We start from the raw sequence: 17,839 nt of genomic DNA, 5'->3' as shown, positions 1-17,839 counted from the left end.
AACAAAGGAAACTGGATCGGATAGGCCAATCGATCGGACAGCAGTTCGATCGAGTGGGCTGTTCGATTGGTTTGAAAGTCCGTTCGAACATCCATTCGGTCGGCTGGCTGGCTTGATCGGCTGGTTCCTTCAAGTGGATTGTTTCTTCCTTTGATGTGAAGGATGTGTTTGTGTATGATGGTTTGTACTACCTTTCAAGTTGGTCGATCGAACTGCTGTTCGACCGGTTAGCCCAACCGATCGGTTAGCACTTTGTTGTTTTCAAGTATGTCACTCGATCGGTTGGTATGTTCGATCGGGTGACATTCCAATGCTTTGAAAAGTCTAAGTGTTTTTAAAGTATAGTATCTCATGATCCGAGCAGTAATGTTTACAATCGAGTGGCTCGATCGATCGAACAGAACCCTTGTCAATACTACACTTTATGAGTTTGTGGGACTAAGTGCTGGTCGATCGGTTAGCCTAGCCGATCGGCTGGCATAGTCGTTCGGTTAGGCTGTTCGATCAAACAGCCTAGCCGTTCGGCCAGCTTCTCGATTTGGTTAACCTTTCACCTGACACTTGGTTATACCCGTTAATTGTTGATGTTTTAGAGATATTTTGACTACGAGTTGAACCACAAAGCTGAAGTCCCTACTTGGCCTACTGACTCGAGCAGGAATCACCCAAACCCGGTCAGAGACGGTTTGGAACCTAAGCTTATCGTTTAACCCGGAATCGGTACATCTCTCGGTAGAACCCGAATCTTGAACTCTGTGTTTGTTTAGATTGATTTATGAATCGGTTCAAGCTCGTTTTCACCGGCTTGAGTGTAAAAGAGTTGAAAGATAGATGAAAACCCATCTTCCAATCCTTTTCCACCGTGAAATGTTAAGATCCTTGGAAGATTTTAGGTTATTGATGTGGAAATCGGTTAGATCTAGCTTATTCATGGCTGAATGAAGTCAAAAACATGATGTTCTTGATGAACACCAAGAACACCATGATGACATCACTCAAGAACGCCTAGATCTTGGTGATTTCATGGATGAAATCCAGATTTTGAAAGATAGAAAGATGGAGAATCGATTAATGAACAAAAACGTACAAAGATTAGAGTGAAATACTTACCGGTTTGAGAGAAATCTTGGATTTAGTGAGAAGAAGAGGCTGGTCGGTCAGAGCTTTTCCAAAAGTGGAAAGTATGACAAAGACAGCCCTATTTATAGGCTTCCAAAAGAGGAAAGGTCAGCTGATCGAACAGCATTCCTGATCGAGCAGCTGTCCGATCGAACAGTCCTGTTCGATCGGCTAGCCTGTTCGATCAGGTTGTCCTGTTCGATCGGCTAGCCTGTTCGATCAGGTGGCCCTGTTCGAACAGCTTGCCTAGTTTTGAGTGTTTCGCGACGATTTTTGATATTTCGAGTTCGATGAATGATAATTTGAGGATGATAGAATTCCTAATCAAATTACTTTTAGTCCCAACTACTATATCTAACATACAAGCATCCTTACAACTTGTTTCCAAAGTCGGTTTCGATTGAGTTTGATTCACCTTCGAATCTTGATTGATTTGATTGATTCACCACACATTTTAACATAAAAGTAAACATGCACAAATAACACATAAGGCACACACACACGTATAAAAGTACTAAAATCCCCACACTTGAGTTTGGTGATTGATTTGATTAGCTTGATTATTGATTGACTAGCTTTATTGCGTTGTTACTTCCTACCATTCACAGTCGGTCGTTGATTCACAGTTCGATTATCGGTCGGTTAGTTTAATTATACAACACTTACTCCAAATAATACGAAAATCAAAATGAAACTAAAATGAAATTAATCTTTAATTCCAATAACAGTCAACACTTGACTTTGACTTTGACTTTTGGAAAACACGGGGTGTTACATAGATATCCTTAAAACACAACTGACTTAAAACACAATCAGATTTGTTAAACTCCAGTATAAAAAACAACCTGTTGTAAAACACATTATGATGTAATGTAATCATCAAAAAACACAATGTGATGTAATGTGACATAGACAATAACATAAAACACATTCAGAGTGTTAAATTGCAAAAGAACTGTTAAAACACAACCTGATTATATATTGACTTCAGAGTGTTAAAACACACTGACTTCAACCTCTCTGACTGGTAAAACACATCACCAAGAACATGCTGATAGTTTTCAAGATAAACACATTGACTTCCAGATTTGAATTCGAAAACAACAAAAATTCCGAAAATCATGGAATGTTAGTTAATGAAAAATAAATTCCAAAATAAAATTAAAATGTGAAATTACATAGTTGCCCTTTTAGTTAAAATAACTCAATGCCACATGTCCAATTCTCATTGCTTCCTAGACTTTTTAGAAAAAATACACTTTCTATCCAACTCCTACTCACGGTTTGGAATAACTAAATTATTCTTTCTAACTTGAGTAAATTACAACCGGTGTACTTTACGTTTCTATCAAATTATAACCTGTATCCTTTAATTAAAATATTACGGGCTCTGTCCTTTATGTTACCGGTTTTTAACACGTTATGTCCTTTTTACCTAACCTAGTTCTATGTGCCTCTCACATGAGGGCAACATGGTCTTTTCATCTCAATTTTATATTAAAAAAAGAAATAAAGAAATCTCTTTTATCCCTTCCAATTTTTCAGTCGATCTCTCCTTTTTTTTCAGTTAATCCAAACAAAAATATAATGCATGGTTTGGAATTGGAATTGAAAAATCAAAGTAAAATATTTAAATAATGAGTAGTCTTATCTCTTCATTACCAGTTGACAATGAAACAATATTTTGGAATTAATCTTTGTTTTCTTATCAAACCAATCAAAAGAATTGACCATTAGAATGGTCGGCTCATAAGCAAAAAACTTCTTATGACAACTATGACAGGATTAATAGATAAAGCTACAATGATGTTGGAAGCTTACTATAAATTTCATCGATGTCGTTTTGTTTTAGTGCTTGTCGTATGTAGAAGACACCCATTGCAAGGTTTGATTCACGTTCCTTTTTTCTGTAGGTTTTTTTCATCGAAGTTTTGAGAGACTTAACCAACAATGTTGGTTTTTGAGATGAATGTGAATAATCAGATGTTATAAGATGCAAGAGGAAATAGTATAAGAATAAATCAAGAAATTATTTGAAATTATATAAATATAAAAAGAAAAGTAAAAGGCACACATAAAAATAATAAAACATAAAACTAGTGAGGAGGGGGTTGCGTCGACTCGATAACAAGCAAGGAAGGTCATTGGGTGCATTGCTTACCATCAGGGCTGGCAATAGGTAACATGTATAAGACACGATAAGACCTGTTTATACTACGTGATTTTTTACCTTTATAAAAATAAATATAAACCCGATGAGACATAATTTGCTAGCTCTACTTACCATCAAACCAGACGGTAATATGCGTTTAAAGCTTATAGCTAATTAATGTATTAAAAAACAAAAAGTGAACGAAACAAAAAATTGCCGTGCACTAGATTCTTGTACCTTAAACTTAACCATTTGTACAAGTCTAATGTTCATGAACTGATGAAACAGTGGTTAACTAAGAGGTTAGTCCATGGATCGAGTCTTGTCCAGTAGGGTTAATCCCTCGTTTCCTCAATCTCAGTCACCTGCATAGTGAAACACATCGTGACTCACAACAAAGATAATAGGGTGGGGGTTGCTCCTTGTTAGACTACATGGTATGGTGCCCATCCTCCCTTGGAGGATGATCCGCCACGTAGGCGCCACATCATTGTCCTCCAAAGGATGGTCCATCCCACAAAACTAGTGGAAATTGGAGGATGATCCTAGATGATCCTACCCCACCACTTTTATATTTTTTATTTTTTTAATCTTCCACTTTTTTAACATTTAACAAATAAATTAATAAAAATATTTTCATTAAAATGGAGGTGAAAAGGGTCGGATTTATATATTGACGAGGTATGACCCGGATCGGCTAACCCGAACTGGTCATTACCTATTATTTTATTATAAATATTGAATTACACATGTTTATTCTAGAATTTTCTATTCTGCATCGATAAACCAAGTAACCAAATCCCCAAACTTTTGGGAAGATCATGCAAATCCCTAACTTATCGGAGCCCATCCTAAGTTAGAGGAAACCCTAATGGTAAACTATAAATAGAGGTAAACATCTAAGGTATGATCATCTTGCTCTCGTTTACTCTCTCTCTCTCTCTACATTCATGCTTTCTTTCTCCCAAACCGAGACTTATTCTCACGCCGGAGGGTGGTTACAGGAATAACCCCATTCCTGTAACAAGTCCTAACGGTGTTCTGTTTTGCAGTCAGTTGTTCGGATCGCCAAAGAGTTGAAGTCCTAGCCGGAGCTTACCCATAAGGTCAGTGTTTCTTCATTGGCGCCATCTGTGGGACCTTTCGGTAACAACATCAAGAGTAAACCCAATGGCAAGCGATCAGAACACGGCAGTAACACCAAGTCAGGCAATGATAACCAGCAACCCATTGCTGGAGACGAGTTCTGTTACCACCATGCCGGCTTCACCTGCTGTAACCAGGTCTCTTGACCTGGAATTTGAAGCAGAAGCACCACCACCAGGGTTTGCAGGCACCTCTGCTGTTTCTTCTGGGACGACAGCAGCAGACCCTTTTTCATACACCTCCTTGCAGTTTCGGTCGGTGGTACCAACCACAACAGACACCAACGTCTCCACCCCAGCATCAACCATGAGTGCACAGACTATACGTCATAGCACTATACCGGTTATCACATCCGCAAGCCCAAGTATTACTACACCGCAGATGAGCATGGCTCAATACTATCAGCCATCGGCTACATACGCCATGCCGCCATTATACTCAGCAGCACTAACGACAGCATTGTCCACGCCGCCACACCAGCCAGTTATCATGCCTCTAGGGATTATGAACGCCCCAGTCACAGCGGGGAATCAAGCTTACTTCCCAGGTTACTACTATGCACCCCCGTACGGGTATTTACCCCCATACAATACTCCAACATATACAATGGCGGCACAAGGTTATGCTCAGCAGTCGTTATACGCGGCTTATAGCCAACCCCCGCCTACAGTGGAACCTGTTTATGACAGAGGAAACGCATCTAGGCCTCATTTTTCTCCAAACGGGGCCCCAGCTCTACACTAAACATCACCCCGGCTCAACCCCCTATCACCTAGGGAACCAGCCAGGGCGGAGCAACCCTTCCAATACAACCCATTAACGTTAAAGATGATGATCTCACCAAACCTTATAAACCTGTGGACGCTACCTTCAAGTCTAAGTTCACAAGGAGAATAGCTGAAGCCCCAATCAAGGAAAAACCAATGATGCCTCAGACAGTGGGTAAGTACCGGGAAAGTAGCCTGCTGGCCCATGCCCCTTTGGTGCAAAATGTTCGTCTAAACGCTGGTAGGGGCAGCGCGGGTATGGTGGGACAGTCTACCTATTGGAGAGATCGATAGCTTTGAAGACTCAGAGGCCAAATTCACGTTGCAATTTAGCCAACAGAGAAGGCACACAAAGGATCGAAACAAACTACTTCACATTCGTCGGAGAGACAATGAAACGGTGGAGAGTTTTATCGTCAGATTTAATAAAGAGGGCCTGGAAATCCCAGGTGTCACAAACGATCTGGCTTGCGGCACTTTCCTACAAGGAGTAAACGATGATAAGCTACTAAAAACACTCTATGGAAGGGATGGTGTGCCCTCCACCATAGAAGAGATCCTGAGGATAGCCAAGGTGTATGTTACACAAGAAAAAACTGTAGCAGCCAGTCACGCGGCTAACAGGAAGAAGACAGAGAGCAGCGGAGCTCTAAGGGCAAATGCAGAGGAGACTGGTACCAAAAGAGTGACAGGTCAGACTCGCGGTATGATAGATCCAGGAGTTCACATTCAAGAAACGAATCCTCCTCTAAGTCGCGGTCTGATTACCCTAATCTAAGTAAAACGCCGGAAGAAATCCTGGCCTCCGAAAACCTAAAATTCAATCCTCCAAAGCCGTTGAAGGACGCTCCTAACAAAGACACCAGTAAATACTGTGATAACCACAAGGAAAGCGGCCATGATACCAATGATTGCTATCAGTTGAAGAAGCAAATTGAGTACTTTGTGAAGGCGGGTAAGTTGGCTCACCTGGTTCGAGATATAAAGCAAGGCCCGCCACCCAACAAAGAAGAGGCTGACAAACGGGCAGGTAAAAGACAGCGGGAGTTGAATATGGTATACGCCGACAAGGGAAAGGGAGCAAAACGGAGTTTCTCCACACTCGAACCCTGGATGCTGGCAACCATGACAATCGAACCACGCATAGAGGATTTACACCTCACTACTGACCCCCTAATCATATCCGCCGCGGTAGGCGATTATAATATGAGAAGAATCCTGGTAGACACCGGGAGTTCTGAAGATATCATCTATGAGCACTGTTTTAACAGAATGCAACCAGAAGATAGAAAATTGCTTGAGTCAGTACACGCCCCTATTAAAGGGTTCACTGGTGAAAAGGTTGATCCAATCGGCCAAATTACTTTCCCAGTTACATTTGGACAAACCCCCCGGGAAAGAGCCATACTCCTCACGTTTCTTGTGGTACGCGCTGAGTCTTACCATAATGTAATCATTGGAAGGTTCACCCTGGGGAAACTTGACGCTGTAGTGTCCACGGCACGTGGGTTCATGAAATTCCCCACCCCGCGGGGAATTGCAATGGTACACCGGGATAAGCTGGGAGAACACAAGTTAGCAACACTCTGGGATAAGGCAGAACACAAGTTAGCAACACTCCTGGGCATCAAGCCAGTCACACAGGGTAAACATAGCATTGCTCCTGATCGAAAAGCGGCGGTAGTCAAAGAAGTGTGAAAGCTGGTCGAAGCTGGAATTGTTAGAGAAACAAAGTATCACACATGGGTATCAAACCCCGTGATGGTTAAGATGTTAGTGCATTTATGTCTATCGCCTCCGTCAATTCAGACCGTAGCGAGAAACTGATCTATCTAGCCTCATATTGTAATAATTATAGAAAAGGCAAGGTGGCATTTATGTAATTAATGAGATCTTTCATTAAGCCCCTTGGCCTATAAATAGCAATCTAATGTGTTAGATTTAGAACTTTTGCTCATTTGGATCTTTGGAGAGCTTGGTGCTTAGAGAGAGAAAGTAGAGAGAGAAAGTGCTCTAGGTGATTCACGGTTCTTGTATCTTTTCAGATTATCAATAGAATCACGTTTATAGTACGTTCTCGTGTTCGGTTCACGTTCGTGTACGGATTCCGCACGTTACACGAATCGGTCCGCAATCGTTACGGAGTCGAAACCGGTCCTACATAAGAAACCAGACGGCACATGGCGGATGTGCATCGACTTCAAAGATTTGAACAAGGCATGCCCTAAAGATGCCTATCCACTGCCTGAGATGGACTTCAAGGTTGACTCTCTGGTCCCTTATAGGCACAAGTGTTTCTTAGACGCCTATAAGGGCTACCACCAGATCAAAATGTCAAGGGAAAACTGATGTGCGTGCGGTGTTATAGGTTTTTATGTATATTTTCAGCCCTTTTCACACGTTAGTCAAGTTTTAAATTTATAAAACACGATATTTTACTAACACCAAACACACATATGGGCAAGTGCACCCATCGTGAGCGTAGTATAGTGTTGGCAAGATACCGATGTCGTCCAAGGACACAAGAGCTTTTAATACCGGTTTATCCTCAGCGTCTAATCAAATCAAAAGTTTAGAAAAAAGGTTTTAAACTAGAAAATAAAAACTAAAAATGCTGAAAAATAAAAATAAAAGTAAAAACAGATAGACAAGATGAATCACTTGGATCCGACTCGCGTTTAGTGTAACCTTTGATTATTTTCGCACTTTTGCACTTTTTAAGAGATTATTTTAGTTATAGTAGTAGGCCCCTCTTTTGAAGGTGACGTTACCCTCAACCCAGTAGTTTGAGTCAGCAAGGATACAATCCTAAAGGGTTGGATTATTGAAAGATAATTAATTAAGTTATTAACGCATAATGTGGTAGGCCCCTCTTTTGAAGGTGACGTTACCCTCGGCTAAGTAGTTTGAGTCAGCAGGGATACAATCCTAAATAGCCGGGTTAATGTTTTAATAGTAGCTTACATATGAGGGGATCAAAGAGTTCGGACCCCCGCCATCCAATACTAGTGGGTATTGAAGGAGGTCTTACTAAAGTTGACCCAGGTCCTTGCAGGATCTATACACTGAACAAGGCAAGACTCTTACCAAACCATTCCCTTAACCCCCGACCAGGTAGCCAACATACCTCCATATAGACCGTGGAGATATGAATGGTGAAAATCTTTTATTTTATATAGACAGTAAAATAACGCCAAGACACCACGGACAAATGATAAGGAAGATTCACCTTCAACATAAGAAACTAGTTATTAAAGTCATTAATACATAACCAAATAAAAAGTGCGAAAAGATTAAAAATAAAAAGTATTACACTAGGCACTTGTCTTCACCAAGTGATGTAAGAAACTTAGGCAAACATGGCCTTTGATTGTCAAGAACTCTTACGATCAATCTTGGATCCCGAGACTACTCACACACTCTATGATGGATGATGGTGGTGGATGTGGGTTGTGATGGTGGTGGTGGGTGGGTGAAGTGTGAGAGAGGTGGTTTGCCTACGGATGGTTTGCAAATGAGCCAAGCACCCCTATTTATAGCCTGTACAGAAGCCCGGACACGGCCCCGTGTCCATTGGGCATGGCCCCGTGTCCACCCATCTTCTCTTTCTTCATTAAATGCAGTTTGTCTGCATTAGTTGACCACGCCCCCGTGTCCGCTGGGCATGACCCCGTGTGCAGAAGCGTATCTGTACTATTAAGATTTTCCTAGATTCTGCGAATCTTAGAGTTGACCATGGCCCCGTGTCCGCTGGACACGCCCCCGTGGTGGGTGATAGAAGCTTCTACAGCTTTGTCTTTTCTGCAGACACTTGGGCACGCCCCATGCTCATTGAGCACGGGGCGTGTTCAGCCTTCTGTTCTTTTGTTCTTGCTTGGGGAGATGCTGTCAGGGGGTCGGGCATGCTACGCTCTTTCCTTTTCTTGTATTTTTGTTAGATTTGGCTGCATTTTTGCTTCTTTTGTTCATTTGAGCTCATTTAATCCTGAAAATACAAAAGGAAGACAAAAACACACTTTTTCCAACATTAGTACAAAAAAGGGTTAGTTTTATGCCACATTTGATGTAATTTATATGTTGCATTTTGCACACATCAAAGACGAAGAAAAAACGGCGTTTCACACCGATGTGGGCATCTTCTGCTATACTAAAATGCCTTTTGGTCTACAAAACGCCGCAACCACATACTAACGTCTCATGGACAAGGCTTTCGAAAAACAAATCGGCAGAAACTTGGAAGTATATGTCGACGACTTAGTAATCAAGAGCAGAGAGGAAAAGCAAATGCTTGAAGACATCGAAGAAACCTTCCAAAAACTAAGAGAATACAACATCAAGCTCAACCCCAAGAAATGTTCGTTCGGGGTAGAAGAAGGCAAGTTCTTGGGGGTGGTGGTCACCGGGACGGTTTTAAAGCTAACCCGGAAAAGGTAGCCGCCATAGCGCGAATGCCCTCCCCCAGGACTTTAAAAGAGGCACAAACGTTAAATGGGCGTCTAGTGGCCATAAACAGATTCTTGGCAAGACACGCTGAGAGATCTTTGCCATTCTTAAAGACGTTGAAAGATTGCCTTAACAAGAAAAACTTCAAGTGGACCAGTGAAGCGGAAGAGGCTTTACAAGATATGAAACATTTCATTGAAAAAATACCAATGTTGACAGCGCCATACCCAGAAGAACTCTTAAAAATATACTTGGCGGCAGCTCACAATGCGGTAAGCGCGGTACTCATGGTAGAAAGGGATGGAAAACAAACACCCATATACTACATCAGCCGAGTCCTAGCGGGACCAGAAGCGCGGTATCCAACACTTAAAAAGTTGGTACTGGCACTGTTCCATGCTTCCCGGCACCTCAGAAGATATTTTCAAGGGCACCGCGTACAAGTCATAACAAATTATCCGCTACAACAAATTTGCACAATCCTGAAATCTCAGGAAGGTTGGCCAAATGGGCCAAAGAGTTGGGAGCCCTCGATATTGAATATCGAAAGCGAACAGCCATTAAGGGACAAGTGATCGCTGATTTCTTGGCTGAGATTCCCGGGGGAGAAGTAATACAAGACCCCGCGGTTCAAGACATCTCAGAGTCCAGCACAGCCAGGCAAACCTGGAAATTATACACCGATGAATCCTCTAGTGGAAAAGGATCCGGCGCGGGCCTCATGTTAATAAGCCCAGATGAAATAAGGCTAATGTACGCCATGCGGTTTGACTTTGAGTGCTCCAACAATGAAGCAGAATATGAAGCGCTACTCACGGGTTTGAGAATGGCCCAATCCATGGGAGCAACAAGGGTCGATGTATACGTTGACTCTTTGCTAGTCAATAATCAGGTGAATGAAACCTATGAAGCCAAAGATGAAACGGTGGCAAAATATTTAGCTAAGACCAAAGAACTCATAGCTTCCTTCAACAGCGTTACACTTAATCACGTTCATCGAGGAAAAAACCAAATAGCTGACGCCCTGAGCAAGCTCGCCACCTCTGTTATGGAAAAGGAAGTAAAGATAAAAACATTACAACTGCCCTCCATAGAACCCCGGGAAGTGTCCGCCATCACCGCGGAAGAACCCTGTTGGTACACTCCAATCCTGAAGTTCCTCACAAAGGGGAATTTACCCCCTGCCCGAGCTGAAGCTCAAAAGATACACACCAAGGCGTTGCAATACGAAGTAAACAACGGCGTCCTATACAGGAAGTCATAATTGGGACCACTACTGCGGTGTGTATCTCCAGCGGAAGCAAAGTACTTAATCCAAGAAATACAAGCTGGCATATGTGGCATTCACACCGGACCTCGGGCAGTTGTCGCTAAAATCCACAATGCCAGGTACTATTGGCCTGGGATGCACGAAGACGGGATGGACGAACTCAGAAAATGTCGTAGTTGTTAAAAGTTTGCTCCTCAAACAATCCGCCCCAAGAACAATTTAATTCCTGTCACGGTGGCCTGGCCATTTCAAAAGTGGGCAGTCGATATCGTGGGGCCATTCCCGCTGGCCCCCGGGAAGCTAAAGTACCTAATTGTGGTAATCAGCTACTTCACCAAGTGGGTTGAAGCCAAACCCTTAGCTAAAATAACTGCTGAAAACGTAAAGAAATTCCTGTCGGAACATATAGTGTGCCGATTTGGACTGCCGCTATACCTGGTGAGTGACAATGGAACGCAATTCACCGAAAGGGTCTTGCAAGATTGGTGTGCAGAACTTCAGATTTAACAAATATTTACATTGGTAGCACATCCCCAGGGAAACGGCAAGGTGGAGCGGGAAAATAGAAGCTTGCTTGATGGAATAAAAAGAAGGCTAGGTTATGAAGGAAGCTCTTGTGACACCCGGCACTTCAGGCCGTACCGTATAATTATAATACGTAATGTGAATAGGTAACAGGGTTATATTGTTTGGTTATGGTGTTTATACATGAAATTTAATGTGTTGGTAGAATTAAACTTTGATAAAAATTATGTTGGCGACGGTAAGATAAGCGCTTATCGCGTAACGATTAAAATGCGAAACGAACGTCCGTGACCACCCGATCAGTGTTAAAATCCTAAAAATAGTCTGTTACGATAAGAATAAATATTTTCATCATATTCATGAGGAAAATTAAATTAAAACGCTAAGAAACTCTATTTTTCGAGTTTAAGCGCGTACCGCGCGATGCAGCGCGTATACCGACAAAATACTGTCAACACAGCCCGTCAAGACAACTGAAAATCATTTTAGCAATAATTTGATAAGTTTAGTCTTATAGAATGACCAAAAATAAATAAAAACGCTTAAATTCCTATTTTTGCGATTTAAAGCGCGTACAGCGCCGCCCAACGCGCATACTGCCAAATACCGACAACGTAGCCAGTCCAGGCAAACAAAATATTGTTCCTTAATATTTTGGCAGGTTTACTTCCATAGAGCGTTAAAAATAATATAAAACGCATAAAATACCCGGTATTCAGTAAAATATCTGTTTTATTCATTCAACCTACATATGTATATATATATATATATATATATATATATATATATATATATAATTATGTGTGTATATAAGAGAGAGAGAAGGAGTTGGCAGCCCAAGGTGCTGCCACCCCTCTTTGGAAATGTGAAAACTTGCCATATGTTGTGATGTGTCATAAGGTTAATCATCACTATCTTTTTAACACTCCATCATCATTCTTTGATCAAAATTCATTCTCTCACTCTCTCTCTCTAAGCTACGGCCGAACACCCCCATCTACATACACATTCAAAATTTTCAAACTTTTCCATGAAGATTCAAGGGCTTTTCAAGGTGATTTCAAGCTAAAAAGGGGTGTTTGGAAGTGATTTCAAGCAAGAACAACCTTCATATTCTCATCCATTCTCAAAAACCCATCTAAGAACTTGAAGGTATAAATTTACTTTAAAAACTTTGTCTGGATTCTTGATGATTCTTGATAATAATGAAAGTTTCTCTTGATCTTGAGTTTAATCATAAACTTAAAACATAAAACAAATGGGTTTTATTTTAATGAAATAAAATGAATGTGTATATATATATATATATATGAATGTACGGCCATGTGTGTATGTATATATAAGTGTTTGTATTTTTGATTTTTGTTGAAAGATTCTTGAGATTTCATGAATACTTGAAAAGTAGGATGCATGTAAGATCTAAGTGTGTCATATAAGAAGGTTGTAAAGATGATTTAAGATTTGAAAAGTGACATGAAGAAAAGTGAAATTTTGGTGGTATATGTGTGTGTATATATTTCGTATATATATGTATGTATGTATGCATGCATATAAAAGTTTGTTCTATGTTCTTAAATATGAAGGATATTATCATTTATGTATGAATGATTGGATGATCATGATGAGGTGTGTCGTGTTTTGTAAGAACATGATATTAATGTGTTCTTGATGTATGATTAGATCATAAATAATGTTGATGATGTTGTATGAGTGCATTAGATGCACATTTGTGGGCATGCATGTTAATATGAAAGCATGAAATGATCATTTGAGTATGATTTGATAAAAATTAATTTTTATCAGATTATAAACTTTAAAATAAAGTTATTTTGAAGTGTTTAATGATATATAACTTTGACATAATGTTTGCTAGCTTTGCATGTGGTACTTGGTGCATTAAAAGTTGTAAAATACGTGAAATCGCATGATTTATGTGACTTACACAAAAACTTCACTAAACTGATTATAATGACTATTTTAATTAGTAAATAACATGTATTGTGTTAAAATATCAAATCGTTTCGAGTTGGGATGATTATAGTAACGTTTAACGCAAAACTATGCGTTAAAACGGTCAAAATCGGCTTTTCGGGTAATTTTTGTAAAACTAATTTAGATCAGTAAATAAACTGATATTTTTAATTTAAAAACAAGTATTTTAACTAATTTTAAGTTTACTTGGTGTTTGGTTGGTCATACGTGACTTCCGACGCCCGAAAACGTTACCGAATCGTTGAAATACGCATTTTTCAATGAACACTAGTATGGGTGAATATTGAGTGAATCTTACGTGATAAAATGTGTTAAGTGATTTAAACATGTGAATGTGATAATATGTTAAGTGTTAAATTGATAATGGGAAAATTAGGCTATGCATGTATGCATGTACGTTTTGTGCGGTAGAAACGGTAAAATTGCATTAAACATGTAACTTGTTTGTCGAGCATGAAATTTGGTACATATGAGATGTTTTATGTATAATTTCTTTAAAAATGACAAAATAGATAAGTTAGTAATATTCTGCGTGTTCGGTATTAATTTCTATGAACGTTTATGTATATACAATACGACGCGCAAATCGTAAATATATTACGTGAAAACGGGAAAGTTAACGGATTTACACAATAATGGTCACCAATAAAATCGATCAAGTCGCAAAATCATAAAAACATATATATATGGACTCATATATATATTAACGTGCCAACATAATAAAAAATGATAACTTTTCGAGAAAATCTCAAAGTTATATGATAATTCAAAGAAACGGAGAAACTTAGGACTTTTGTGTTAAATATATATTGATTTAGAATTGTTCCTATATTAGGATGTATATAAAAATCAATCTTTGAGATTGCGGTATTAAAAACGCACCCAAATGTGAGTGTCACTAAACCCTTCTTTTTACTGCTTTGTACATATTTTGGGGTAGAACACGTCGTTAAAAGGGTTTAATAATGTTTTCGAAATAAAACATACCATTTAATATAAAATATATATTTTCGCTGAATATATATGAGATTTGATAAGTTATACGTTTCGAAGTAAATCGTTTTTGATGAATAAATGTGGGACATTGGGATGGTACGGTGTTTCCGAGGCGAAACAGACCGTAAAGTTAGGACGGATGCCGGCCTGGGCCTCGAGTGATGGAGATTCAGGGGATTCGTGCAACTAGGTCTATTAAATTGTCATATTAGTAGGATATATATATATTGTACGTGAGGCAGACATCATATTGTTCTTCGAGAAAGAACCCTGCGCCCATGATGTCGTTTAATCAGTTAGGTATTTTACACGATGAATTGTTGGTAGATCTATCGGGTTGACAACCCCGTCGTGACCTGTCGCCCCGTGTCAATGTCAAACGGCGAGTTAATATTCTTTTTATTGTCTAGCATTGATTATCCCTGCATGGTTAATATATAGTTCGTATCGTCTAGCTAACATACGAGTCTAAAAGTTGACACCATAATTTAATATACAAAACCTGGGCAATATATATTAGAGTTGTCGGATCGATGAACCGGCGGAAGGCCCATGGATTTTTAATAAGAAAGTAAAATGGACTTTCTAAGAATTAAATGGGTGTTTTTAAATAAACACCTAAACAGAAAGTTTTCCTCGGAATAAATTCTGTTAGTAAACGAATAAGTGAACTCACCTTCCTTTGTGTTGACACTTGATTTTTAACGTGTTCTACGGGTACTTGAATTCGGCTTCGGGAAATCATGGCGTATCTTGTGTTTGATGATGCATGTTGTTTTGTTTAAATATGTTGGACAACTTTTAAACTTTCTGAGACTTTTGTAATAAGATCCGCGAGGATCAAAGACATCTTAATTATGTAGTTGTGTCGTGACTTAAAACATAATGTTTAATAACTTATGTTTAAAATAAACCAATATGTCCAACAATAAAATGCATCGCTCGACAAGATATAAATGGGCACCAACTTCCGTCTCCCCTACGTTTAAATATTCCGCTGCGATCTTTTTGGGGTGTGACAGAAGTTGGTATCAGAGTCATTGGTTGTTAGCGAACTAGATGTTTTCGGAGGAAAACACTAGACTTCAACCGGAGAATTTTGAAATATAAGTCCAAAATTCTCGAAGCCAAGAATTTTAAATAAACAAAGGAAATTGTATCATATATGAAAACCCTTATGTGTTTATGTGCATACGTGATTTTCTGTTTATTTTGAGCCTTATGTGTTACTATTCATGTTGATCACACACTTACTTGTACGGTTACATATGTGTCACAGATGCCGTACGAGCACGAGGTCATCAAGATCAACGACTCAAGTAGCGAGCCAGATTTCGAGACTTCACCCAGATCCATTTTACCAGAGACACCTATCACGACCCCACAGATGGTTGGTATGGCTGAGTTTGCTTCATCATTCCGTGTCGACCCTGCTTTCGCTAGCCAGGTAGACCCCCGATATGCTTTCACGAGCAACGAGTGGATTGATGACAACGATGACGCTCCTCTCTCGATTCATGAGACAGGACAATCATCTGGCACAGTACTAGTTATCGATGACGTGATCAGAGATGTCCCTGTATTTGGAGGACCTTTTAGTATTGCACCAGCAGTGGTGTAACACCTCGAAAATTCATGTCCAATATTATATCGACACGTGTCATGGGCTTAAAACGTGTAAAGAATTGATTTAGAGGGACTAAAGTTGACAAACAAAGAATCTATGTGTGTAAAAGGATTCAAAGTGTCAACAATGGGTAAATGTACCCTCATATAGCCCTACACGATGTTTATACCCTTAAACGAATAATTCATGGATCATACGAAGCTAATTGTGGAAGAAAGTGAGAGATTACAAACTACAGGGGTTAAATGTGTCAATATGTTTAAAGTATACCTCTTAGTGACCTTTTAGCAAACCCGAAGCTTTGTAACGATTAATTATGCTCACTAGAATAAGTGATAAAATTTTCACAAGGTTTCGATAAAGTATGAGAAATTTATGACAATATTCATATACGAGGGGTTAAAAGCGTCAACGTTGAAATTTGAGGCCTTACGGGTGATCACAAAGTTAACCGAGGACTTAAAAATGTTTAGTTATGTCATGGGGGCCTTAAAAGTCAAGTTAGGGGGTGAAAATGCAAGAAATAAAGTGAAAACCATGTTTAGAAGGTCCAGGGGATGAACTGCAATTGTTTGAAACTTGTGTGGCTGGTAAGCCACTTGCTAGCGTAGCGCGAGCATCTCCCCCTTCTGCCGTCGCGTTATGCGACGGCCTGAGCTGGACAGATTCATGCACAGGTGCGAGTTTCAGCAGGTTGCACCGCCTTAGAAGCCTTGTATTCAATTCTAGGGACTTGTTTGATGGTTTTTCAAGCATAGTGACACTTGTAAATGATCAAGGAACATCTATAGGCTTAGCTGGATTGATCTTCTGAGTTCTAAGGTCCTATATAAGAGCATGCTGGTTGCAACATTTGACACCCACTTGAAAACTCTCACAACTTCAATTCTAAAGATTTCTGGAGCTCAAGACCTCTTCCTAAGTGACCATTAGTCGTGCTTAGGACCTTGGTAAGTGTCATTAACCTTCCTTAATTCAGTTTAGCATAGTTTATTAGCTAAAAGTCAAACCGTCGTAATTAAGGTTTGAGTTCGTCATTAATCTTAATTTGTCCAGTCAAATTTCAAATTGAAAGTACCTATGAGTTGGTAATTATGTGGGCAATAAACCCTTAAAAGGGCACCCTCTGATTCCCACTCTAACTAGGTCAATTGTCGGGTCAAAGTTAATCCTAAAAAGTCAACAGAAAGCTTATTTTCAAATTAATGCATAATTAGCAATGTAGAAGCTATGCAACCTGTTTTGTCATTAATATAACTTGGTAATTGATGTAAGAACATGTCTAAACTTGTTCAACTCGCCAATTTTCAGTTTAAGCTCGGTTCGGAACCGAAAGTCGCAAAAGTAGACTTTTGCTTTGACTTTCAGTTCTGACCCATTAGAGCATAGTTTAGTAATGTCTTAGAGCCTTATTAGGACCAGGTTTCATATAAGTATAACCCTCTGTGATTATACAACTTGGTTCATTAGTTATCCGGTTCATATGCATATTTCCGTTAAATGCCTAAATGTTGACTATTATGCCCATATGACCTTAAAACGTGATTTTTGAAAATGTAAAAGAGTGAAAACCTTAGTTACTGGTTTATAAACTTGTACCTAAAATTTGACATCAGTTTGAGGTCTAGATTAAGAGTTATGCTCATTAGCGTAATTAGAAAGCTTTTAGTAATTAAACGGCGTAATTAGCATATAGCCTATCTAAACCCGATTTTTGATACCAAAATTTTTACCCGCTAATATAAAATAATATTTTGGGATTTTCGGAGATTTTTATTTATTTTTAGGCTAAGCATAACATA

At 39.5% G+C, this 17,839-nt stretch overlaps 2 protein-coding genes across 2 annotated transcripts; both read left to right on the top strand.

Annotated features, from left to right (window-relative positions):
- Positions 1–5,340: 5,340 nt before the first annotated feature.
- Positions 5,341–6,882, top strand: LOC110900837. Its single transcript, XM_022147697.1, has 3 exons — positions 5,341–5,359; positions 5,430–5,876; positions 5,978–6,882. The coding sequence occupies exons 1-3, from the start codon at positions 5,341–5,343 to the stop codon at positions 6,880–6,882; spliced, it is 1,371 nt and encodes a 456-aa protein (XP_022003389.1).
- A 2,499-nt stretch (positions 6,883–9,381) lies between these two features.
- On the top strand, positions 9,382–10,891 carry LOC110900838. Its single transcript, XM_022147699.1, has 3 exons — positions 9,382–9,614; positions 9,698–9,899; positions 10,043–10,891. Exons 1-3 carry the CDS (start codon positions 9,382–9,384, stop codon positions 10,889–10,891), a joined length of 1,284 nt encoding a protein of 427 aa, XP_022003391.1.
- The last annotated feature ends 6,948 nt before the right edge of the window (positions 10,892–17,839 follow it).

The sequence above is a fragment of the Helianthus annuus genome, chromosome 13, assembly GCF_002127325.2.
Source record: "Helianthus annuus cultivar XRQ/B chromosome 13, HanXRQr2.0-SUNRISE, whole genome shotgun sequence".
NCBI lineage: Eukaryota > Viridiplantae > Streptophyta > Magnoliopsida > Asterales > Asteraceae > Helianthus > Helianthus annuus.
The sequence above is the reverse complement of the archived record's forward strand: the minus strand, read 5'-3'. Positions and strand labels throughout refer to the sequence as shown.